This window comes from Dipodomys merriami, unplaced genomic scaffold (genome assembly GCF_024711535.1).
Source record: "Dipodomys merriami isolate MVZ:Mamm:240054 unplaced genomic scaffold, mDipMer1.0.p SCAF_2, whole genome shotgun sequence".
In the NCBI taxonomy this organism is placed as follows: domain Eukaryota; kingdom Metazoa; phylum Chordata; class Mammalia; order Rodentia; family Heteromyidae; genus Dipodomys; species Dipodomys merriami.
The window spans coordinates 9667929-9694007 of record NW_027203381.1 but is presented as its reverse complement, the minus strand read 5'-3'; the positions used below and the strand labels follow the sequence as shown (position 1 = coordinate 9694007).

Sequence of the window (26079 nt, the reverse complement as noted above, 5' to 3'; positions counted from 1 at the left end):
TTTTTTGAAATAAAGATCACTACCGTGATGCTGAAATGTGAAGTGGAAAGTTACACTTGGAGGCTGGATTCTGGGTCCCTCTCTCACTCTCTCCCCCTCCTCCACTAAGGCACAGCTGCACATTAATTCAACCAAATGAAACTGTTAGGATGAAATACCACCGAGATGCATGCTAAAGTATAATTCCTCTGAAACAAGTATGTAACTTTATTAAAAAACCAAAGTACCCGTCAAAAGGTGAAAGAAATATATTACATTATGATGAAAAAGAGGTCATTTAGGAAAAGGCTGAAATAGCACTTCTCTTTGAAATGGCATATGGAGGCTTTCCTAACACTGAGGGGAAAGTGACTTTTTCTTAATACTTGTCCTTAGTCTCTGTTCATGAACAGAAGGAAAATGTTTGCAGATAAGGTCACTTTCAATTCTAGGCTTTGGCACACATTCCTTTCTGGAACCAAATGCCCTCACTGTTCCCCCTCTTTCAACTACACCTAGTGATAATTATTCTGTGCATCCTATATTCCTGTCTACTATGAAAACAGCTGATGAGACATAATGCCAGAATCAGTTTGGTGACACATTTGAAATTATTTCTCCCAGCAAAAGTCACTTATTTCAAAGAACAAAAAATAAAATGACAGGAGGAAAGTAAGTTAATTTTACAATCTATTATTAGTTGATTCTCTTTAGCCGTAATGGAAAGGGGGGTGATTACAGATTCAATAAAATATACATGATCTATTCAGTGGATAAGCCATTAACAAATAATCCCTCTGGCCTTATAGAACTCCACACATAGAAGCAGAAAGAAAAAGTTTAAGATATAAAATATGCTATAAAATTGTTGGGAAAAGTGAACTACAATCCCCAATGAAATTACCTCTTATAGCAATTAAGGGACTGTTTGTTGGAGCATTAACAGCCTCAGGCAAACTCAACAAACCCATTCCTGGCTGCCGGTAATGACAGATTTCTTAGGGAGTATTATTTAATTAACAATAATCTGAAAGAGCAGCTCAGCTGAGAAACTGCATTTACTTACTGGAAACACTGAGCAACAGTAAGTGAAAAAGACATGCAATTTGTTAGCCTCCCCATTATCTTTTGTTTCTGAAATACGTAAGTAGCTGATAGGTATTTGCTACTGGATATTCTCAGCTGACTCTAAGTCCCACATGTCCAAAGAACTTTAGCTCTCTAACTGTACTAGGCTGCTAATAGTCCACTGCAGCTTGATTCCGTTAAGAACTCCCCCAGGGCCTCAAATGTTCAGGGCCAGTATGCTTTGTCCTTCCCCCCTCCAGACAAGGGCAACTGCCAGCTCCCCTTCCTTGTGTACCAGACTCCCTCCCACTCCCATACATCATTTGGTGCTAATCACCTAACGTAAGTGATGTCTTTTGTTCTGCTCCCTTCCCAAGACACATTAGGTTGCATCAGCAACTTGGTGGCTGGCTGGGTCTCACCTCCCCGCTGGGGACACATTCAGAGCCCATTGGTACTAGCAGCAGGAAAGCACAGCCTTCTCCCCTCCAAGTTATTGGACTAAATCTCTCCATCCAACGGCCTCCTTCAAAGCTGATTATAATTTAAAGACCAATTTCAAACTGGCAAAGGGTGGCCCACTCTTGAGTTGTTCTGACATCCAGTGGGAGCTGGCAGCAGGAGGTGAACTCCACCACTCAAGTGGCAAGCTTGTGGGAAATGCAAAAATAGCCCACTCCGTGGAAGAAAGAAAAAGTAAGATATAAAACTTTTCATCTTGTCTTATTTCTGTGACATATCTTCACAAACTATTCAAGACTGGTCGGTGAACTAGAGAGATTGTCTTGGGAGATAAATATGTTAATTATGTTCCTATGGGATCCAAACAAAGCTATTTGAGAAAGTAATTTTAAATTATTATTGGGTGACTGTTAATTGTAGCCACTAATGCGCACTAAAATTCCTACCAACCGAAAACCTTTTGCTTGATTTATGATAAACTTTTGAAAGACATGTCTGAAATCCTCACCAGTTCAGTCTCGCTATGTTTGGTGGAAGATTGGGGTGGAGTGTGTACAGAGCACTAACTTCCACAGCAGATTAAGATTGATTGCAGGAGTAAATGATTTTTCCCTTTGACTCTTTCGAACCAAAGTAGCTTTCACTCACATAATATCAAAGGCATCTGATTAAACAGATCTCCCAGCAGGATTTTATCATCAAGCATGCTTTATTATGTACAGTACAATCAGGCTGATATAGTATCACATCAGCCATAGAATGTTTTGTTTGAAAACAACTTGTAGAAATAGATTTTTATCCCTTTCTTTACTTCTAATTTGATGCAGTTAACCAATTCCATTATTTAAATTGACCTAAAGATTGAAAATAGTTGGGTTTATCAGGAGGTAGTTCCCATGAATAAGACTATCATTTAGCCCCCCTCTTTAACCTTCATTTGCTTTTAATACTTTGCAGAGAAACATGTACAAAACGCTTTTCTTTAATATGGATTACAGGTAGCATGGAACTGGTTTCTGTTAAAAGCTTACCACATAGGAGCAAAAACTTGTGGAGTTTACATGGGTTTCCTTTAAAAATTTTTATTGTATAGGAAAGACTTAAAGGATTTTAAGAAAATACTAATAAATTTTTGCATAAGAACAGCCCAAATTTTTATAGTGACATAAAAAATAAACAGAGGAATTTTAACTGCTAATGTAGTTTCTACTAGTAACATCTGAACATCTCTTTGTGGCACCATTGGAAAAGAAGAAAATGTCTTGTAAGAGCTGGAGAAGCAGACTATAATTCCCAAGTAACAGTCCTGTTTATAGACAGCAGAATAACAATCCTTGCCTGGCACATGTGCTACCTGAAATCAATCAGAAGGCCATTTTAAAAAGGCTGCTGTTTTGGTTTTGAAATGACACTTTGCACAAGACTTAACAGAGATAGGTGTGGTGGTGCACAACCTGTAATTCCTGCGCTAACAAAGCAGAGGCAAGTGGACTGTTAATTGGAAGCCAGCTTGACAAAAACTTCTTAGAATCAAATATCATCATGAATTGAGTTTGCTTTTTTTTTTTTTTTAAAGAAAGTTCATTCTGTTTTGCTGTATGCTTGTAAGTTCAACATTTCTCATAGGCAACTATGAGTGAAATGCTATAAATGCTTGGCAGTAAGAAAATTATGCTTGATGTCTAGGGTTTGTAGAAAACCTGAAGACTCTTTCGTCACATCTCTCGCCTATAGCAGGTTCATTTAGTTGGTGGGAACTTCCTCACAGCAGTCCCCTGTCCCCTATCAGGAGGACAGGGCAGGAGGTTTCTTCATCTCCCTGAGCAACCTGTCCCAATATATAAGCCTCACAGTCTGAAAACCTGTCGTTTAAATCTCTTCTGCTCCAATTAAGGATGTATTCCAAGTTCCTGGTTCCCAGTTCCTAAGAGATGTCTAGCTCCTGTGAAAATGAATTTTACCAATCTGGATATCACTATTATTACCCCGTTCACCTCAACCTTTTCTTCTCGGACTCTAAAGAATTCTTTTCCTCCGTGACTTTAAGTTTCTTCTTTAGGGCTCAGTGGACACCTTTGAGACTACTCCAAGTTTCAAACCATCTTCCCTGCCCAGATTCCAGTTTGGCTGTAGTTCTCAGAAACTGACATGTTCTGGAAGACCCCAGTCTCATCTGCTGGTTCCTTGAATGCTACTCTTTTCATACTGCTTTGCAAATGCCAACATTGGCTTTGAATGAGGACTTCGAATTTCTACCCACTTTTTATTTAAGTCTCTTCCAACTTCTATTAAATTCCTGCTTGTTACTGATACTCTGCTAATTCTCATTAATGCAGAGATGACAGCCCCCATTCTCAGGGAATTCACAGGCTAGTGAGGAAACCAAATCGCAAATGTAGGCTACTGTCATAAGGCACAGTAGACAGGCCTGGAGAATTAATAATTGCTCCTTGAGGGGAAAAAAGAGTTTGTCAAGCATAGAAGGGGCTAGACAATGCCCCTTCAAATACAAAGCATGTGTCTGAACACATGCATGAAGGTGCTAAAATTCAGGTCTTGTAGTTTATTTGAGGGACATTAAAAAAAAGAAAAAGAGAAAGAAAAGAATCAAGATTAGGAGATGCAAGAGAATGATAGGATGGATTCAGCTATGTCGTGTTTTATCAAGAATTTTAGATTTTTATCCATTAAGAAACAAGAATAGAAGAGAGTGACTGGACAAGATTCTCCCTGGATGATTAGAGTTGCAAGATCAGGCAGGGACCCTGTCAGAGGGCTGCGGCAGGGTGGTCAAGATCTGTAATGTGAATATCAGAACTATAGCCATGCAGTAAAGAGGTTAGCAAGTTTTCAGAATTTGTTAGGTCTATGTAACCAGAAATGAAGTTGGAGCTGGAAATGAAGGAATCTCAAACGAGATTTTGGATTTCTACTTAGATGGCTTAAAGTTTTCCATAAAGGAGAAAAAAATTACAATTCTAACAATTACAAGCCTCACAGTGCTATTCACATTGACCTACCAATCTTATTTCTGTAATAAATTTCTGATACCCACAGTTTGCTGCATTTGATTGGATTGGATTTATCATCACTTTACCTTCAAATTCCTCTCCAATGATCCATGTGTCTCAATCCAAACCACCTACTTTCCTAACACTCATTGCTTTTACTTGCCATCTTTTGGAAAATTTCAACACATCATAACTTTAGACACTCATAGAATTATGAATAAATAGTAAATAGTAGACACTTCTACATCAAGTATTTACTATTTATTCATAATTCTATAATAACTCTCTAATACTACTTGCTACTGAATTAAAGTTAAAAGTCATTCAGAACTGAAGAGTGACATCCATGTTTTCTTGTCATGCCTTAAGAGACACATGCTGTATTTATAGCTCACATAGAATTTCCTCTTAACACCCATCTCTGCCCCATCATTAGTAGACATGAAACAAATCTCCACTAGTTTTGTTTTTTAAAACCAAACAGGTTATCCCCTCCCCCCACTCCTTTCTAAATGAGATTTGGGGTTTTGGTTTTTTTTTCTTTTTTTTTTTTTTTTTTTTTTTTGCTGTTGGAACAGTGTTTTCTGTGTCACTCAGACTGGCCTGAAACTCAAGATCCTCACACCGAGTCCTCCTCCTAAATGCTGGGATTATAGGTGAGCACCACCCTGGGTTTGACTTTTAATAGGGACAGCAATCCTTTTGCTATTATGAAATTACAAAAATGCTTTTTAGACTGAACTCAGTGGCCCTGGACAGCCTGGCTCATATTCCAAGTGTGGCAGAGTGTAGTTTTTTAACTTAACTACAACAATATCTCACCTCCCACAGGATGTTTTTTAGTCTTGCCAACCCCAACCCCTTATCCCTGTTAGGAAATAGGTTCTAATTTACTCATTTGGAATGACTATGTACGTGCTAGGGTCTCATAACCAATAGAATATGAGGAAGTAAAACTGGAGGCATGTTAATGTTAAGACTACAGAATGTAACATACTTTCTGCTTTAAGAAAAGATGCAGTCCACTGCAGCCCTTGGTCTGACTGCTTTCCCAGAAACCTTCATAGTATGAAGAGCTAAATCAGTGCACGTAGAAATCACATATCACAGTCCTAAATGAGATCATGTGGAGAGGCAGAACTCCACAGCAGCCCTAGGTCCAGTTACCATTTTGACTGCAAATATCTAAGAACCCACATAAGAACCTGCACAAGAAACTCTCATACTCCTGACCCACAGGAACTGTGAGATGATTTCTCTTTAAAGCTTCTCTACATTTTAAAGTGATTTGCTTCACAACAATGGCTAGTGATAAGAGAAGACTCATTGCCAAAGCAATCCACTAGAAGATCAGACAACAGAGGCACAGTATATGGAATCTCCCTTTCCTTTTCATCAATTGTTGCAAATCTAGATATGATAATTTCTTGCTCTAAAATAAAATAAATGCATATATATAATCATAAGTAATTCCTTAGGTTCAACTACATAGGCATTTTATAAAACATGATGTGTAATGAAAAATTGCTTTTCACAAAGTTTTTCTCAACCTACACTCCCATCTGAAGATCTGAACAACATCTGCTCAGCAATACTGGTTAGCTTATTTTTTAATGCTTGCCAATTTAATAAGTTGAAATTATATTTGTTTACTTGTATTCCTTAGCTAATTGTAAAAGTAAAAATGATCATTTCATTTCCTTTGTTGTAAATTTCTCTGATTAACATTTGATCATTTTCTATTAGATTGATGAGCTTTTTTAACATTGAAGATAAAGATTCTGGATTAAGAATAATAGGCTTGTTTTCTCATGCTTGTTAACCTAATTTTATACATAAAACATATGACAACTTCTAACAATTATTTAATTCAGACTATCAATAGTATCTTCTTTACTTTTAATAATATTTTGGAAAGAATTATAAAAATGACACTCACTTATATCTTCTCTGTAGTTTTTTGTTTCTCCATATGTTCTACTAATCCATATATGGTTTACTTTCTCCCATTTGACTTCACTAAAGAGTGAATGGTGTTTGGTGAAGTACTAGGTGATGGTCTTCATTTTATTCACTGTTAATTAACTTGCTGAAGAAGTTTTTCTTACAAAATATATGATACAAGTTGAATTGGAGATCATCCCTGCCTCGCCACATAATCTCATGAATAAAGAAGAAATAACAATAAAAGAAGGGATAAATAAGAAAATAGGAGAGAGCCTGAACAATGACTCATGTATGTAATCCCAGCTACTCAGAAGCTGGAGATCAGAAGGGTCATGCTTAGATACCAGCCTAGGGAGAAATGTAAGCAAAACTCCATCTCAAAAAAAAAAAAAAGAAAAAGATGGGCATGGTGTTTCCTATCATCATAGCTACAAGGGACATGTAAATATAAGGGTCATAGAAATGTGAAATCCTATCTCAAAAATAAGCAAGCAAAAAGCCCAAGTGGTACAGCACCTACCTGCCTAGCCATCTGGTCCTCAGTTCCCTCTGCAGTTCTGACCAAAGAATCTAGCAATTCCATAGCAGATCCTGAGAAAGCTTGTGAACTTCTATACTAAAGTAGGTAAATATTTGGGGAAGGGAAGGGAAATAACAAAATGCTGAAATAATGATACAGGTTGACCCATTATAACAATGAGATGTACAGACACTATGTTGAAAACAAACTTCACAGCTTGGGCGGGGGAGATGGGGAGGTGGGGAGGGAAGGAATGGTAGGGAAAAAAACAAAGGAGGGGGTAACTGCTCAGTAGGAAATGGACTCATTACCTTACTCATGTAACTGTAACCTCTTTGAACAGTATCTTTACAATAAAAAAATACATATTAAAATAGTAAAAAATAAAGTAGGGAAATTCCTTAAGCCATGCTTACAGTGGAATACACATCCTAAATTTAACAATTTTTGGAAAGAACAAAAGTAGTAATATGTTAGTATGTACACTGATATAAATTTCACTATTCCCTCAGAAACCCTTAAAAGCTAAAAAAGTATTAAACCATAAAATGTACTCAGTAAGTCTGTAAGCTTTATTTTCTACTCAATTCATTGGTATGTTCATTTTATTATCACTTATTAACTTTTTTAACCAAATCTTATTAAAAGTCAAGTTTGTACAGGTAAAAAAGCAGGCAAAAATAATGAAACAGAACAAAAGGAAAAAAAGGCACTGAAAAACATAATAAAAGGAAAAACAACTCCCTGCCCCAATCCCAAAACTTAATACTAAAAGACCAACTTGAAATTCTTTCTGTAAATATTTTCCAATGTATTACAGATAATTATATAAATAGCCCTTTTTCATGTGTGCACATGTATATGCCAGTCCTGAGGCCTGAACTCAAGGCTTTACTCTCTTACTAGGCTTTCTTGCTTGTGGCTGACATTTTGCCACTAGAGTCATGCTTCCATGCATATTGCTGGTTAATTGGAAATGGAGTTCCTAAAATTTTTCTGACTAGGATGGCTTTGAACTGAGATCTTCCAGGTTTCAGCCTCAACCACTAGTGTCTACCTAAATAAGCATTCTTGATTTTAATGGTTGAATAGTTAAAGATTTAGTTCTCTTTAAATACGCCCCATCCACTCTTCCCTACCTTATCCTCTCAGCAAAACTGTAGTCAATGCTTATCTACTGTGCACAATGTTTTCTATTGAGCAAAGTAGTATGTCAAGATTTTAACTCCTTTATTGTAAAACTTTTTGTCTGGAGATGGTTAACAATTTCCCAAATGTTTTTTTCTTATCTTTTCAGTAAACATCACTAATTTTTTTCAAATACTCAAAAGATCTCTTCCATGCCTACTAATATTTTTTCCAGGTAGCACAAGATTTTCTCAGTCATTCAGCCACTTTGTTTCTTTGTTTTCTGGGCCCTCTCTCCCTGAGCCCAAGCCAGACAACTGTGAGCCTGAGGCTTATCTCCTTGCCAGTTCCCTACACTGGATCCCTTTCTCTTGAGTCCAGTATCTTTCTCTTAGGTTGTTCTACAATTTTGCAAAAATATACACTGCATTTCCCAACAGTGACACTGGATACTGGATTAAAAAAAAGAGTAATTCACTGCAGAAGTATATCCATAGCCAAAATCTCAATTAATATAGGGGTAAATTTTAAAATTTTTATATGGTAAGGAATGGACTAACGAAGAGAACTATGAGGATATTCAAGAAAGAGGATTACTAAAGAACAGTGGAAGCTGGGCACAGGTGGCTCATGCCTGTAATCCTAATTACTTATGAGGTTGAGATGTGAGGATCACAGTTCAAAGCCTGCCCAAGTAGGGAAGCCCATGAGACTCTTATCTCCAATTACCACCAGGAAACCAGAAGTAGAGCTGTGTCTCAAAGCAGTAGAGTGCTAGCCTTAAGCAAAAGAAGCTCAGAGAGAGTGCCCAGGCCCTGAATTCAAGCTCCACTCCAACAAAAAAATAAAAGAACAAGTATAAAAAGTAGAGACTGACCTTGAAAAGAATTTGATTTTTTTTAAATCTCATACTATCCACACCACCACCAAATCAAAAAGGAAAAACTCTACATCACCATAGATAGCATGATGGCCAAATCCCTTTAACTAAGTAATGAATAAATACTTAAGTAATGAATAAATAAAAACTTATGTTACTGTAAATTTTCAAAGCCCAACTCCCTCATGAGAGTTGCAAGCATTTTTGCAAAGTTTTTTTTTTTTTTTTTTTTTTTTTTTTAAATTGGGGATTGAACCCAGGGCCTTCCTCACACTTGCTAGGCAGGTGCTCTACCACTTGAACAAAGCCCAAGGCCCCTCTTGGTAATGGTTATTTGCAAGGGAGAATCTTACTGTATGCTCTGGATGATCTGGGGCACCAGCTTCCTATTTGTGTGAGGCACACACTAATGTGCCCAGCTGTTGTGCTTCCTCCACAGTTGGGAAACAATCATGAACCCAGCCATTGGTCAAGTAGAAGCTCATGAAATTTTTTGCCTCTGTTTGCCTCAAACCTCAATCCCAGTTCTCCACCTCTCAAGAAACTAGGATTACAAACTTGAGCCACCATGTTCTGATTCAAAGGATTCTTTATACACTACTCGTGATGCCACAGTTTGAGAATACTTCTGACACTGAAGAGTTTATTACATTTTCTGTTCAAGAACAAAAACACCGTTTATAGAAATTCATTTCTATAATGATGTGTTTGCTTGAATTTTGTTGCCATTGTACTGCCTTTGATGAGTATGCTCATTAACTTGTTGCTGATAACAATAGATATTAAAAATCAGTAACGGAAAGTATCAACTAAATCAAGTTAATTTTTTTGGTCAGTCTCATGAACTCGGGACCTATGCACTTTCCTTGAGATTTTTTGCTCCAGGCTACAGCCCTACCACTTGGAGCCACAGTGGCACTTCCTGTTTTCTGATGGGTAATTGGAGATAAGAGTCTCATGGCCCAGGCTGGCTTCAAACCACGATGCTCAGATTTTAGCCTTCTGAGTAGCTAGGATTACAGGTGTGACTCACCATCGTCCAGCTCAAAAATTTTAAGACAAAAAAAAATCAATTTTGCAAATATGTTCTGCAGTTTAAAATATATTGGCATTCAATGAATATTTACTAACTGCCTAGTACATGCCAAATAGTTTCACTGGGTATGAAAGATATATGGATAAAAGACAGTGTCTGTTTTCAAGAGCTTACAATATGGGGTATAAACAAGGAAATGATCACAGTACAAAATAATGGAGAGGAAATGCACAAACTGCTTTGAGGAGATATAGTAAAAGAACAAACACATAGATGGTAGAATATTTTTTATTTTTTAAAATACCCTATATAATTACCATCCATATAATCTGTGACAGCCCTTTGCAAAAGATTATTATCCTCATACTTTAGGCTCAAAAAGTTATGTAAATTGATTAATGTCCAACACTGAGTGGCAGAGCTGGAACTAGTCTTCAACAGAGATGTCCAAATTCTAGATTATGTGACACTTCTTTAAGAGATTTTTTTTGGGGGGGGGGGGGGGTCCAGTCGTGGGGCCTGAACTCTGGACCTGGGCGCTGTCCTTCAGCTCTTCAGCTCAAGGCTAGTGCTCTGCCACTTGAGCCACAGTGCCACTTCTAGCTTTTTTCTTTTTGCTTATGTGGTGCTGAGGAATTGAACCCAGGGTCTCAGGCATGCAAGGCAAGTGCTCTACCATTGAGCCACCTTCCCAGCCCTCTTTAAGAGATTTTTAAGGCATTATTAGAATATAGATTTTTCTCTTTCTTCAACAAAATAAATAATAAACATCAATGAGATTTTTCTTTTGTCTTTAGTGAGTAGACAAATTCTTCCCCTTAACAGATCATGCAGTTGTCTTCTACATGTAATTTCTTATACATCAAAAGAATGAAAGATAAAACACTCATTACTCTACTGTGAGAGAAGGATCTGTAAACAGAACAGCAGCTGAGAACTGACTAATCAAAATGTTCCCTAGCTAAATTGAAGCTGAAGGTAAATTTCATCATTAGAAAGGCTGGATTCGCACAGGGACTCAGTTAGAGGTGGTGAAATTTCTTCTTTATGCCCAAAGATGCTTTGAAGTTTTGAACTATAAAGAGAAGGGTAGCTCCTACCTCTTTAAATAACTAGGCATAAAATGATACAAATCCAAATGTATTAATTTGACTTTAGCTAGTGCCTCCTCCCAACTTCCCACAGTTACTGAAGCACAGACGTTTAACTGATTGTTTTGCCTTTTACACACCTGCCTCTGTTCATGTCCAGTCAGTTGGCCAGTACTGAAAACTCTTGCCACCTCCCTGTTTCAAACATTTCCCCAATCCTTTCTTCCCTTAGACTAATTTTTCTCTCACTTCCTCTCCAGAATTCCTATTAAACAGAGTTGATAGTGTGACGTCGCCATGCTCAGAAACCTGTAGTTGCTCACTAGAAGCTACAGAATATGTTCCTAATACTTCAATCCAACTTCCAAAACACATAGAAGTGACTTTTGCCATCTCCTGCATCATTCCTCTCCTAAACTGAAGCTGTTCTCTATGCATATTCTTCTCCCAAATAGGTCTTCAGCATACTGAAAGTTTACCTCTTTGTCTATGTTTTCTTTGACTTGAGACATGTCTGCCTGTACCTTTCAAGGCTTAATTTGGATGTTTCCATAAACTTTTAAAAATCTTATTGTTTTGTTGGGTTTGTTTGAACTTTTCCTTCTGCAGATAAATCATGTCCCCCTCTTTTGACCTTGGCTAACATTTTGTTAGTCATCTGTGGTCTTCATCACAAACAGATCTGTGTTTAGTCTGTCATGTGCTAAACACACACTGTGGGGTTTCCCCTGTGGAAGAACCTCAACCCACCTTCTTACCAGCTAGGGGGTATCTGCTAATACCCACAGGACATATGCCCAGTGTGGTCCACTCTCCTGAGAGCCAACAGGCGCTGACTCCGGCACACTACTACTTTGTTTCTTTGTAGAATGCAGAAATGAAGCACTTTTTGTTTGAAATTTTTAAAGAATTAAATTTTTAAAAGTAAGTTACTTGGTGCAGCCTGGCATTACTGTGCCATTATTGCTTGTGTCTCTGCCACAGCTGCTGCTACAACTGTATCATCACTAATAATGCTACTATGTCCATGCCTGTTCCTAGTACTAGTCTAACAGTAATGATAACAGGAGTATCTCTGCGAAAACTGTAAACTCCTCAAAAGACAGAAAGGGAACTAAAATATTAAGTTCTTACTATATTTCTCAAGCACAAGACTAACTAACCATCTATCAAACACTATGCTTAGATTTTCATTTATACTTTCTTAATTTGACACTGTATTTACCTTTCCTGTGATGTCAATAATAACATGTATCTTCTTACTTAATTCTGACATTCTATCTATTTATTCATCCATCCTGTAAGGCTGTCTATAATTATCCCTAGTTTGTAGATGACAGAGACTGAAAGAGGTTACATCAATTGCTCAAGATTGCACAGAAGTAATAGGGCTAAGATACAATCTTAATTTTATCTGGCTTTGCAATCCATTATTTGATTAAACATACTTGATATTCAAGCTTAAAGCTTAATTTTAGATAGCAAACTTATCTGTGCCCCAAATTCTTCCTATAGGATAATCTTTACAGTCTAGAGGCACCTGTAAGATTGTCCTACCTCCTTAAAGTGCTGTACAAAGACAAAGCAAGCACTGAGAAACAATTACTTGCAACTTCGTATCAAAGAAGAACATTAGCCAATGAATTACATTTCAAGTGGATGCTTTTTTAATGAACAAGCAAGAATTTAATGGAATTATAAATGTCTCATAAGATGAAAAATTAGCAAGCATGCGGAACAGTTCTCAAAACTCAAAATTGATCATTTTTGTCTGACGGTAGTCAAGAGAAATTGCCCATGGACTGGGCTGTAGTTTCATTAGCTTGATTAAAAGTGAAAACTAGAGGAAGGGTAAAGTAGGTCAAAAACTTCCTAGCTCCTTGAGGATTAAAACATTTACTAGCTACTAAGTATGTGTGAAAGGATCAGTAAGAATCTATTTGCCAGTATTGGAGGCTATGGATGGAGAGATAGGGTACCCTCAACTGGAAAAATTGATTATAATGAGAATGAAAAGCAGAGAGGAATTGGGCATGAACTCTATCTAAAGGATTTCGAAAGTAAGAACGCACTTATTCCTGACTCAAGCAAGGAAATTTATAGCCAGAAGGTCAACACGTACACAGAACACATAGCAGGTTTGATGATAGGACAATCGGGGTTTTACAGTTTTGTTTTATAGTTTTACAGTTTTCTACTGTGTTTTTCCCTTAGTTCCTCTCACCCATCTGTGCACATACCCACATCCAACTTGTACATAAGACCAGATACTATTCCTAAATCTGAATTAACACACACCATAGCCCCTCTTGTCGCCATATCAACCCCATAGTTCCATTTACAAGATAATACTCCCTTTCATAAACTAATTTGGTTATGGGAAAGAAGGGAATAAACAAGAGTGATGATCACCTCCTATGATCTTTATGGAAATTAAGTATTCATTGTTATTCTCTGTTCATTATTTTCAATTGAATGTTATTTTTTTCTGAACTTTCAATGGTTGTACAAGTAGGTTACAATTTAACGTGTCCAGCTGTTTAGTGCTTCTTGTGCTTTTTCCATAATTGGCCCCTATCCCATCTATTCCCCCCCCAAGATTCATTTCACAATTCCCTCTTCTTTTATCACTTACATAAATAGAGTATTCTTGCTGTATTCATCTTCTGTTCCCTTTTTCACTCATCTACTACACTCTCATTGGCACCCCCTATCCCACAATCCATACCTGTGATCACCTGTAAAGTCATTCTCTAAGGGTTCAGTAATCTATATTAAAGGACTTCTATACTAACTCCTATGTAAAATAAATTCACTCACATTTCTCAGAGACCCTTGGCTGAGAGACACAATAACACTGTGACATTGAGTTGCATTCTGATTTAATGTTGATGTAACTTATGGTACACTGTCATGTTTCATTGTGATATCTGAGATCTCAAAAAAAAAAAAAAAAACCTTTCTCTTTTCTTTTTTAAGTGCATTTTTCAAGCTGTTTCTTTAAGTAAAAGTGATAGCTCAGGAAATGTAACTGCCTTAACCCAAGATGCTACATTTACTTCTGTAAGGCATTAGACCACATCAGCACATTAAACATACCATGTTCACATGGCGAGTCACTGAGTCAACCGACTGCTTTGAAGAAGATATCATTTGAGCTTTTCTGGGTAGTACTTTCCACTAAGTATGAAAAGCTCCAGAAAGCTGAATAATGAGGAAAGAAATCAGAGGAAGACAATAAAAAGCCAGTTCATTTCAAGGAGAAAGCAGTAACCATACCTCCTCCCCTACATTTTAAATATCACAAGGAACTTAAGTAACAAAATAAACAATTCTCTGAGAACACACTTTAAGTATAACTTTAATTTCTTCCTACTGTGTTCATTACCAAGCTGTTTGCTTTCTTTTAGGATTGGGGAGATAAAAACTTTTAAAAGACTTGTTTAGCACAAAAGTTAATTTCCACTAATGTATTTGTCGTGTGGCATATGTAGTCTCCCAAAGCAGATCTATATATACAAGTATTTGTGTATCAGTTTCTTCCCTTATATGAACAATAATAATTACCATCAAATACATAACATATTCCTGTTTACAGGAAAAGACATGAATATGAGAATCATACCATTAATAGTTACAAGTTGGTTGTATTTGTAGTATGATTGATTTCTTCTTCATTTGTATACAAATAAATTGAATTAATGTAACTAGTGGGGGCTGGGAAGGTAGCTTAGTGGTAGAGTGCTTGCCTAGCATGCATGAAGCCCTGGGTTCAATTCCTCAGTACCACATACACAGAAAAAAATTGAAGTGGCACTGTGGCTCAAGTGGTAGAGTCCTAGCCTTGAGCAAAAGAAACTCAGGGTCAGTGCCCAGGCCCTGAGTTCTCAAGTCCCAGGATTGGAAAAAAGAAAAAGTAACTAGTGTATAACCTGGCTTTTTCTAAACGTTTCATGCATTCCACCTAGAAGCAGAAATGGCATGCTTCATATCAACTGTCACTATCAAGATCTTTAACACAAAAAGAGTTCCTGGGCATGGTAGTCTTCGTTACTGAATCTAAGCAAATCCAGACACCATGAACTTTGACAGGATCACCAGGGGCTTCACAGGTTCTAAAGACCCCGAAGCCCCTTTTACGTGTGCTCAGTGAAAGGGAAGAAAACAAGACGACTGCACTAGTTTTTTAGGAGGCCCAAATGGGCAACAGCAGGAAATGAAAGCTGAGGCAAGTGAGCAGCCTACCAAACATTCATCACAAACACTCCAGTGAATACTTTTCTTCTTGAACTCTTCAGATCAGACTTATAGATAAAGACAGGGAAGTTATAAAAAAATTTAGAAAAGAAAGAAAGGAAGGAAGAAATAGGAAAGCCAGGCTCTAGTGGCTCATATCTGTAACCTTAGCTACTAAGGAAGCTAATATCTGAGGATCACGGTTCAAAACCAGCCCAGGCAGACAAATGCAGGGGATTCCTATCTTCAATTAACCAGCAAAAGCTGGAAGTGGCATAGCACTAACCATGAGGGAAAAAGCTAAGGAAAAACTCTAGTACCATTACCAAAAGAGAGAGAGAGAGAGAGAGAGAGAGAGAGAGAGAGAGAGAGAAAAGAAAGAGGAAAAAAAATATGAGAACATAAACTCCTTCAAAACATCCTCAAATTTTGTTGTGTTCATAAAGTTTAGCCAGTAGAAACAAAATAGAGTACATTTGTACATCTAAACCTAGTGCAAGCTGCTAAAGCTAGCTCACCCCATAAAAAAAATCTCAGCTGATATGTATTCCCATGCAAAATGTACTTATAGAAACTGAGACCTTAAGGGAAATACAGTAAATATAAGATATACACACATTCTGTCTTTCCTAAGTGTAATCCCAGAAGAATTGTTCTCTACTAACCCTTCACTAAAGTTCCTCAGATGGAAAAACAATGTATATTATGAGAAAATCGGGCTGAACTAGAAGTTGCTACTGAATCATACCACAAATATAGATACACATTATAGCTCGCTCCAGAATTTTGGTCCCAAAGGTGTCTAGAACATTGAGGTTTACCTCCATTATTTTCACACATGACTCAAGTAATTTATGATACCTTAATCATAACAAACCACTGTTGTTAAGAAATCACATGCATTATCCCATCAGAATTTAACTATGGAAAGATGAGATGTATGTCGATAGAACAATTGCTGTCCTTATTCAACAGATAAGCAAACTAAATGTGAGAAGTCAGTAGAAGACTCAACCAACAGAGCTGTAAATCAGAACTTTGATAACAGAAATTAGCAAGTCAGATGTAAAGAAGAGAGAAATCCAACTAAATCTTAATCTTACAGTGTTCAGAATATTCCCTTGTGGATTGCCATGATCCATATTCTAGCAATCGCTTTTGTTTGGTGCTGAACTTTAGCTATCTCCTAGGCTCCTAAAATACAAAATCTGTTTCTCACTAATCTTTTCCACAATTCAACTCCAGGTTAAGATTCCTTCTTCCAGACTATTTCCCTTTAGACAGGTTTCACAGAAACATGAGCTGGGTTCTATCCAGCAGTCCAAAGAGAGAGGGAACTGTTAGTAACAAATATGTCATCTTACATAAAGTGCACCTGGCTTGCTTTTTCTTAATGCTCAATTTGCCTTTTGAGCTAGAACTTGAAAGACGCAGGCTCTAATTCTGCTACAAAACTTCTACAGTATAAAAAATATTTCAAAAACCTTCTACAATTTCTCATCTTTTCTGTCTTTATCAGTTCTCCCTGAAGTGATTTCTACAGAAAAAATGACATTGTATGAAGTGATTATAAGGTATTTTTAAAGTCTTTTTGTACGTTTAAATAGTATTAGCAAAGAAACCATCACGAGTTCTGATGATGACAGGCAGAACATGGGTCTTGAGCTAGCATCAATGCAATCATTTTAAGCCACTTTCAGAGAAGAAACATCATCTAGTTGCATGGATCTGACATCGCTATGTACACACATTTTTCCTAAGACACGACAGCAATTCTTCAAATTAACAGCAGAGTTATTAGGCCCACTGAGACTTTTTAGTTGTTCTGATGGAATGGCTTGAGTGCTATGCTACCTCATTAAACTCAGCCACATAAGGGAGGAAAAGGTTGATGAGGTCATAACCCAGAAATGAGGTCATCAGCTAAATCTGATTTCAGAAAAACCAACAAATATTGACTAATGAAAAGGTGTCCCTAGCATAGAAGTTAACATTCTTTCAGGTTGGGAAAGAAAATTTGTTGGGTTGGCTTCTAGCTTACTCACAGTGGCATGTGACTAATAGCACTGTAAAGTCTGTGGTGAAGGGTATAATTAACTGACCATTCACAACTTACAAAGGTCACATTAGCAACCCCTATCAGTTCTTCAATGCTGAAGCGATAAGAGTGTGAAACTTGACTTGTGAGTTCAGAGAATGATTCAAGTCAGAAGTGATCCATGGCTGTTTATAAATGGAGTCCAAGATTCCTAGCATTATCAATAACAGGAGAATAGTCACAAAATAATTGTGGGCAGCAAAAGAAGTGTGATTTTGATTTTGTTACTTTTTCTGTGGTGTATGTGCCAGTTCCAGGGCTTGATCTCAGGGTGGGCCTTGTCCTCCAGTTCTTTTTTTTTTTCTGCTGAAAGCCAGCACTCTACCCTTTGAGCCATAGTTCTACTTCCAGCTTTTCCGTGGTGAGGGGGAGGGATAATAAGAGTCTCATGGACTTTCTAGACCAGGCTAGCTTTGAACCGCTATCCTTGTATCTGAGCCTCCTAATTAGTTAGGATTATGGCTGTAAACTACCAGCCTCCAGCTTGATAGTTTTTTAATAAACCAAGAAAAGCACTTGAACTAATGGAAAATTTAGTTTTTAACTATAAATTTCAGAAGCAAATGCTATCTTAAGTCAGTAGGAGGCTGCCTGATTATAAACATTTTGAAAAATAAACTACCAGTGTTAAACCAATTAATGATACAGTACAACCCACAACATCATTCATTAATTTTATTCCTACTAAATCCAAATTCAAAGATTTATGGATGATTTTAGCAAAATATGTTGTCTTCCTTGTACCTAAATATTTTGAAAGTAATAACCAGTTGACTCTTTAATTCACTGAGTAAAAACTGAATATTTACTAACATTTCTTGGAAACGTGCAACCAGTACACAAGGAAGAATCTTGTATCATCACACTGTGTTGTCCTTAACTTGACAGGAAGCCAACTTCAAGCAGATTGACTTGAATCGGAATCTTATTTGGGAAGCACCAAGTATCCAATAAACTCTGTGGGGTTTTTTAATTTTTTTAATCTGGAAAAATTCTCAAGTTCCTGTGGTTTATCTTCCTGTCCATCACTTTCTGAAATCCTGCAATCCCATGTGGACTTCTGGTAGAATGAGCAATGCAAGGAGCTGGCTTGGACTTGGCCTGTCCTTGTACTTCTGGGGATTGATGGACCTTACGACCACTGTTCTCTCCAGCACAACACCACGAGGCAAATTAGAACAGCTCCTGTCAGACAAGTCACAGATGCATCAGCGAGCCAAGAGAAGCTGGGTTTGGAACCAGTTTTTTGTTCTGGAAGAGTACACTGGAACAGATCCTTTGTATGTAGGCAAGGTAAGTAAGACATGCCCAGAGTATCTCACATTGATGAATAGGAACTGAACATGAATGCTTACCTAGCCTGTGTCTGAGGCCCATCAGAAATTTTACCTAGTGGTATTTACATGACCCATAACTAAAATACAGATTTTTTTTGCTTTGTCAGATACAAGTCAGAAAAAGGAAGATTCTTCTTGTCCATGTCTCTGTGCAGAGTGGGAAAAACCAGGAGTGGTTTTGCAGAAAACGTTTCAGATCCTGCAAGAACCTCTCAAGGCTCAGGAAAGACAGCAACAACTTTCTGAGAATGACAGGATGAAGAAAGAAATAGACAGGCAAAAGAGAAAGTAGAAGTTTATGCTTTGTCATTTTTTTTCAAAGCATGTCAACAGATATAGCCTGAGGCCCAAGTTTAAGGGAAAAAAGAAAAGGAAAAATGGTCTTTACTTCATAATTTCCTAGGATATATGTGCTTTAAGATAATCAAGAGACAATCAATGACTATATTTATTAACTTTATATTCAAATCCCCTTGATTTATCTATCATCATTTCATTTTTAATCCTGGCTTTGTCCTGTGTTTGCTTAATTTGAATATTAATCAGAGACCATTTGTGAAAGTAACCAAGTGAGAGAATGATAGACAAAAAATTAATTAGAAAATAAATAATTCATTCAAATGGTAACTAAAACACTTGTTTAATACAAAAGTTAAGAGCTTAGGTTTCAGATTGAAATCATGTGGTTCAAAGTGCAACCCTGTCAGATGCTTGCAGAAATACTCTTGACAGGTCAACAAGCCTGGTTCTCCTCAACTGTCCAACAGGAAGGAGAGGATGAAGGAACAGCTACTTCTCAAGAATTACCTTCCCCTCCCCTCATCCTGCATTCTCTACCTTTGCAATTTTGTTTGTCCTATGCCAAAATAACTCCAAAATCCTTCTACTGTTTCATCTCCATTTCTACCACTGTCTCAGCTGAGCAAATACTTAACTAGCCTCCCATCAATTTCCTCCAGACCTCCTGGATTTCCTTCTCCACAATCCATATTCTCCACCTGTGTGTTCCTGTGTGTCTCCCTTCTATTAAGTTGCCTGTGGGTCGCCTCATTGGAAGGGAAGAAGTCCTCCAAACAACTCCCCCACCACTTAGTGACACATTTTGTCCCCTGGAGTCCAAGTACATGCTATGCTGTTTTTTCCCCCTGGTTCTCCTGCTCCAGGGATATGACCTGCAGTTCCCACAACTTTCACAATGTTTCCTATATTTTTCTTCCAGAGTAGGGACATTCTATTAGCTATTCTCTGTGGTAGCCTCTGTTAAATTCTCTTGCCATCATTTCTTTCACGACTGTAACTGTAACCTACAGTAATTGATTTATTTTTTAATGTACGTGGTCATTGTCTGGATTCATCAACTAGATTAGAAGCCCAGAGAAGGCAAAATCATTGCTTCCATTTTATTTCCAAGACCTAACATGGCACCTGCCACATGGAAGATGGAAAAATGAATGAAGAGCTCATATAGTAGGAATTAAATAAGAGAATGAATGCAGAGTGCTTAGCACAGAAGAATACTTTAATCAGGACGACCTTGTTGCAGTAAGTAGTGACAGCAGTAGTCTAGGGGATTCATAATGGGAATTTAGCAACTCACTAATGCATACCTACCCATAACCTCAAAATCTTGCTTTCTCTTTTCTACATCCTCTTCATCCTTTATGCACAATAGTCACTGTACTTGTCAATACTTCTTCGCCAGTTTCTCTCAGATTCATCTCTTCCTCTCCAAACTCATTACTGTGATCCTCTGTTCCTCTTAATTAGATTAACTGAGCAGGCACTACAGACATGTCTGCCTAAGGAGAAGCTCTTCCCATCCCTATCTCCTGGAAGCACCCTTCATAGCATGCTGCCCATCTGATTAAGAAAGTGCTATTACCTCTTGAATGCCTAACAGAGATCCTCAAATGCAGGTCAAGAACTTCCTCCATCCTCATCAGAGCTTCTCAACACACGTCTCTAATCATCACGGCCAAGAAGATCTCCTTATAGGCCTCCCACACATCACATTTGTCCTCTCCCCATGTGCCCATGCCACAGCCCTGGCAAGTATACGCTGCCATCACTCCTCCACCCGGATCCCCAAAGACTTCTAACTTCTTAGAATTATAAGATTTTTTTTCTAATTAGACATACATGACTATTGGTAAAAATGAATTTAAGAATACATTCATATTTAGAAACTGCTTTGTACACTTACACAGTGTAGGACTCTCTTCCCTCCTTCCGAGGACAGAAATTGCAATGGCACTCCCCAAGCTTGCCTACACCTCCCAGTTGGCATAACTGATCACATGAAAGCACAGAAAGAAAAAGGTAGCTAACATTGCACTGAGCTGCTGCTGCATCCTGTGTCAGATCCTTTAATCCTTGTAACAGTGTCAGGCGGGTTGTAATAAATCAAGTCAATTAGGCTTAGAGAGGTTATATTCACTGTCCAAAGTTACACTGAAGGCAGAAGGAAAAGCCTGAATCACACTAGCCATCATTTTTTTCTTTTTCTTTTTCTTTTCTAGCCATCATTCTTAACCCAAAGCTATAGGCTTCCCTTCACATTCCTCTTCATGTGGCCGGCCAGCACCTTTACACCTAGCCCTGAAGATTCACAGATGCATAAGGTAGCATCAGGAGTCTAAGGGAGGCTCACTGCTTCCTGAGCCCTTGCTCACTGAGGATGGGAAGTATTTAACTATGTGGCACTCTCTATCACCATTAGTATTTTCCTTCTCCTAATTATTTTAACTCAGGTCAACAGACAACAGCACACTCCCACAGTCCTCTGCAGCAGCCGGGGAAGGACTTTACTCTGCACTGGTGTCTCCTCCACATATAGATAGTTGTACAGTTGCCTACCGAAGCACTTACCCTCACACTTTCTTTTGAAAGAAAATTCATCCACCCTTAATTCTCTTTACCCCAGGGACATTTTGTCACCTTGAACTCTACAAGATATCTGTTTAAAGAGCTTGCCAGGGTATTTACTTATTTCAGGAAGGAGTATGGCAACAATTACCAGCTATAATTGGAATGGTCTTATAAAATCCACACCGTGCTCTCCAGAACAAGGGAGTAAGGAGTTTAAAGCTAGCTTATATTGACATATGCATAGGGAGGGGTGTAGAGAGCTTGTGTGTGTGTGCATGAATCTGTGGCTTCAAGTCCTGCCAAGGTTAAAAACTACATGGACGTTTGTATAGTCACAACTATAAACACTGGCACAGCGTTTATAGCTGACAAATTATATATAGCTGACAAAGTTTATATAGCTGACAAATTGGGAGGGGCATCCCTGTTTTCAGACTCCCAAGTCAAATATGATTTTTGAGAGTCTTCATGAACTTTCTAGCATTCACTATAAGGATCTTTAGCTGAAAATTACAAAGATGACAGCCTTATTAGGATAAGTAAGATTTTAATCTGTCAAATCTGTCCAGGAGACTTTAGCTGTTTCTAGGGGGAAAAATGTTTTCCCAATATGTACAAAACTATGTGCCACACATGGTGTTCAGTCAGTGTTAGCTGGATTAAATATGGAGAAGATAAAACACTTTTATGATACTGCCAATTTTCTGAGTGACTTAGAGAAAAGCTATTTACGTCCTTTCTTAGCAGTTTTTGCAAGAAAATATATATTGTGCAGGGTGAACCTGAATGTTCATGTGCATGACTACATTGGTTTTAAGCTCCTTAGTGTCCCTTACCTCATCATACTCCACTCTGATCTGGAGATGGCATTCTGCAAGCCATCCTTTCTTTTTCCAACTGGGATGTAACACAGGTAAGCCAGGAGGCTGGGAGAAGGGAGGAGGAACTCACTTTTTCACTCAGCCAGCAGCTTGATTCTAGTTTCAACTTCATCATACCTCCTAGGAATACTAGCACCACCAATGACACCCCACCCTCAAAGGCCTGAGTACCAGGTGAGCAGGACTTGGGGAGAAAGGGCTGCTCTACACCCCTAAGGCCTCAGCTCTTCCTCCTCAGAGGACTAGCAGCTCAAGAGAATATCCTCCACACTATAAACGCTAGGAGCTCTTAGCCCCTGCCTCTGTTCACCCTCTACCAAAGGAGCCTTGACTTCCTGGAGTTACTATTGTTCATCACTCAGACATCTCACTGTTTCCTCATTCCTTTACATTCCTTCATAATCAACTTTTTTGTTAAAATATCTGGAGGAGATTTTGTTTCCCAAGAAGGTCATGAACCACTGATACAATTACACACCTCAGGAATCAATTCTGTGTAAGTCGATCCTGGCCCTCTTTACAGCTGATACTCTTGAACATGAGAGGCTTCCTCCTCGTCCCTCTACCTCCTCTCTCCTTGTAAACCTGTAAACGCACAACCTGAAGCCACCAGAGAGATGCTTAAAACTAAGGTAGCATCGTTCCACAAAAGCTTAAGCCCTGACCTTTCAATAACATTTTATTCAGTGCATACTACATGCCAAGGCCAACACAAGAGGAAAGTCACATGCTCTGTACCTTTAAGAAATTCTGCCTGGAGCTCCTCAATTTCTTCTAATACAGATGACAAACAGAACCTTTTAGAACATCTCAAACCATCTTGAGTGCATACTTTATGTCAGCTTCATCCCTCTAGATAACCTGCCATACCCTAAGTTAACCTGCTTCATTTTAAATCCTATGCCATGTGTCTTACAATTACCAAGAGGTATACATTTCTTCTTTTAAATTTTAAGAAACAAGTCCAGGGCCTGTGGCTCATGCCTGTAATCCTAGCTACTCAGGAGGTTGAGATCTGAGGATCAGGGTTTGAAGCCAGCCCAGGAAGGAAGGCCCATGAGACTTTTATCTCCAATAAACTACTCAGAAAAAGCCGAAAATGGCATTGTGGCTCAAGTGATAGAGCATTAGCATTGAGCAAAAGAAGCTCAGAGACAGTGCCCAGGCCCTGAGTTCAAGCCCCAGGATTGGCAAAAACAAACAAACAATAAATAAACAAATAAATAAAATTTAAGAAATATCACAGAATCTTTTCCTTCCTCCTCCTAATTCCAATCCCCTGTCAAGAAGTACAAGTTCCATGGGGAATGGTTTTGCATTTCTTTGTGCTCAGGTCTAAATGAAATGTCATTCTACTCTACATGAGCACTGGGCACTTCTGCCTTTTTACCTGCTCTTTATACTGCATGAATAGAATGTATAGATTATTTTTTAAAAAACAGAACATGGAATAATAAAGTGTGAGAACTTCCATAGAATAATTTTAGTAGAAAAGTCTTTTTTTTTTTCCAGGAGACTATTCTATCATTTCCCTTGTCCAGATAAGATAAAGTTGATCCCCTCTCGACAGCAAAGTTGTTGTGCATGACTTGGTCAGGAGCCAGTCCAGTATTATTTCAAAGCCAGTCCCAACATCCAAAGCCTTCCCTGTCTGGCGGATTCTGGGGATACATTTACAGGTGTCTCTTAGCTGGGTAAACTGCAATCCTCAGAGAAAGAAGAGAACCCTCCAAAGCTTTACGCAGCCTAGGCAGCCTTAGCCATGGGACTCTGCATAACGACAACAAAAAAAAAGGCCTGCTGTTTGTTTTTCCTTCTCTACTACATCCTGGAGGCCAAGTGAAGAGCTGGGTATGTTAATACCCTTTGCTCTATGCAGGTGTCTCATCATCATAACCACCCCATTTCTAGTGTCCCTATTATGGGAAAGACACTGTGCTCTGTACTTTACATTCATTAATCTCTAATGATCCAAGTAACCCTCCAAAGTAAGTATTAATGTTGTCCACAATTTATACTATAAAGAAATTAAAGGTTATAGACAGTAAATAATCAGGTTACAAATGGCACAGCCAATGTTCAGGTCAGTTATATTTGGCTCCTTGCTCAAAGCCCAATACTGGTTGTCTGTTTTATAAATGAATCTCACGAACTTCATTGCTGATCTATGCAAAGTGCTAACAACACAGGAAGCAGCAGTTAGTGTTGCTGACTAAATTTAACTAATTTTTGTTGTTGTTGACCTCTTTAGAAAGATTATGTTACCTACAGAACGGCACAAAATTAGAGTTTTGGCAACCATACAAATTATCTTCAATTACCAATGCAGCAGAGTAGTCTTGGACTCCTTTGGAGAGTCATCATTAAAGAATCTGGGAGGAATATAGTTAGGCAGATGGAAGCCATTCCTAACTCACCCACTGCACATGAGTTAACCAGTTAGAAACCCAAAGTGTCCAACAAAAACCAGAGATACCCTGCTGTGAAACACGGTAACCAGAGGTTAGATTCAATTTGACTCCTAAAACTAGAAGTATAGTCCTGCCAAATCAAATCACAGAACTGGGGTTATAGAACTGAAGAGTTGAAAGGGACACTGGAATATTTAGCCTTTTTTTTTTTCAGTCCTGGGATTTTGATCTCACAGCCTTGAGCCACACCTTCAGCCAGTTTTTTAATAAACTACTTCAACAGCTTTATGCCAACTTTATTGTCATAAAAATGTCAATACCCTAAAAATTAACTTCCAACATTTTTTTAAATTGTCGGATGCTTAGGTTTGTCTATTACTATTTATTAAGGAAAGGTGAAGTTCTTGCTCTTAATTACACATCATGGGATCTATATTTTTCAGAGATATTTTTCCATATTCTTCAAGAAGAAAAAAATTTAAATAAGTTCAAAATACAGAATATGGTACAGAAAAACTGTTTCCTGCTTTTTGATACAATCATATAACTTTATAGATAGATGTTGATTGTTTTTTGTAGTACTACGGTTTGAAATTCAGGGCTCACCTACTACATGATCCATGCTTCCAGCCATAGTGCAACTTTTTAAACTTTTAAGTAAAAATAATTTTCCTGGGCGAAGGAAAGCTACAAGTCTGTACAATATTGAAAATCAATTTCCTGCCAGTGCTTGTGAATATTCATAATGAGATTCTGGGACTGTTTTCCCACAGCTTCATTCAGATATGGACAGGGGAGATGGATCCATCAAATACATCCTCTCGGGAGAAGGCGCAGGCATTGTATTTACCATTGATGACACTACTGGCGACATCCATGCCATTCAGAGGCTCGACAGAGAAGAGAGAGCTCAGTACACTTTAAGGGCTCAAGCTCTGGACAGGCGGACAGGCCGGCCAATGGAGCCAGAGTCAGAGTTCATCATCAAAATCCAAGACATCAATGACAATGAGCCCAAGTTCCTAGATGGACCTTACGTCGCCACTGTGCCAGAAATGTCACCAGTGGGTAAGGTGGTGATTCACTGATTTTCACAAACAGCAGTTGCCCTATCAGAGATCCTCCT

General features: G+C 38.2%; 1 protein-coding gene and 1 long non-coding RNA gene across 3 annotated transcripts in view; one reads left to right on the top strand and one right to left on the bottom strand.

Annotated features, from left to right (window-relative positions):
- The window catches only part of LOC138831951 (uncharacterized), a 651402-nt gene that overhangs the window by 519755 nt on the left and 105568 nt on the right, over window positions 1–26079 (bottom strand). The gene's annotated exons all lie outside the window — the stretch shown is intronic.
- The window catches only part of Cdh20 (cadherin 20), a 182521-nt gene that overhangs the window by 124033 nt on the left and 32409 nt on the right, over window positions 1–26079 (top strand). For both annotated transcript variants that reach the window (XM_070029017.1, XM_070029018.1), the window contains exons 2-3: window positions 18345–18749; window positions 25727–26021. In XM_070029017.1, coding sequence (XP_069885118.1) covers window positions 18507–18749; window positions 25727–26021 — 538 coding nt within the window. In that variant the 5' untranslated portion in view covers window positions 18345–18506. The remainder of the gene's footprint in view (window positions 1–18344; window positions 18750–25726; window positions 26022–26079) is intronic.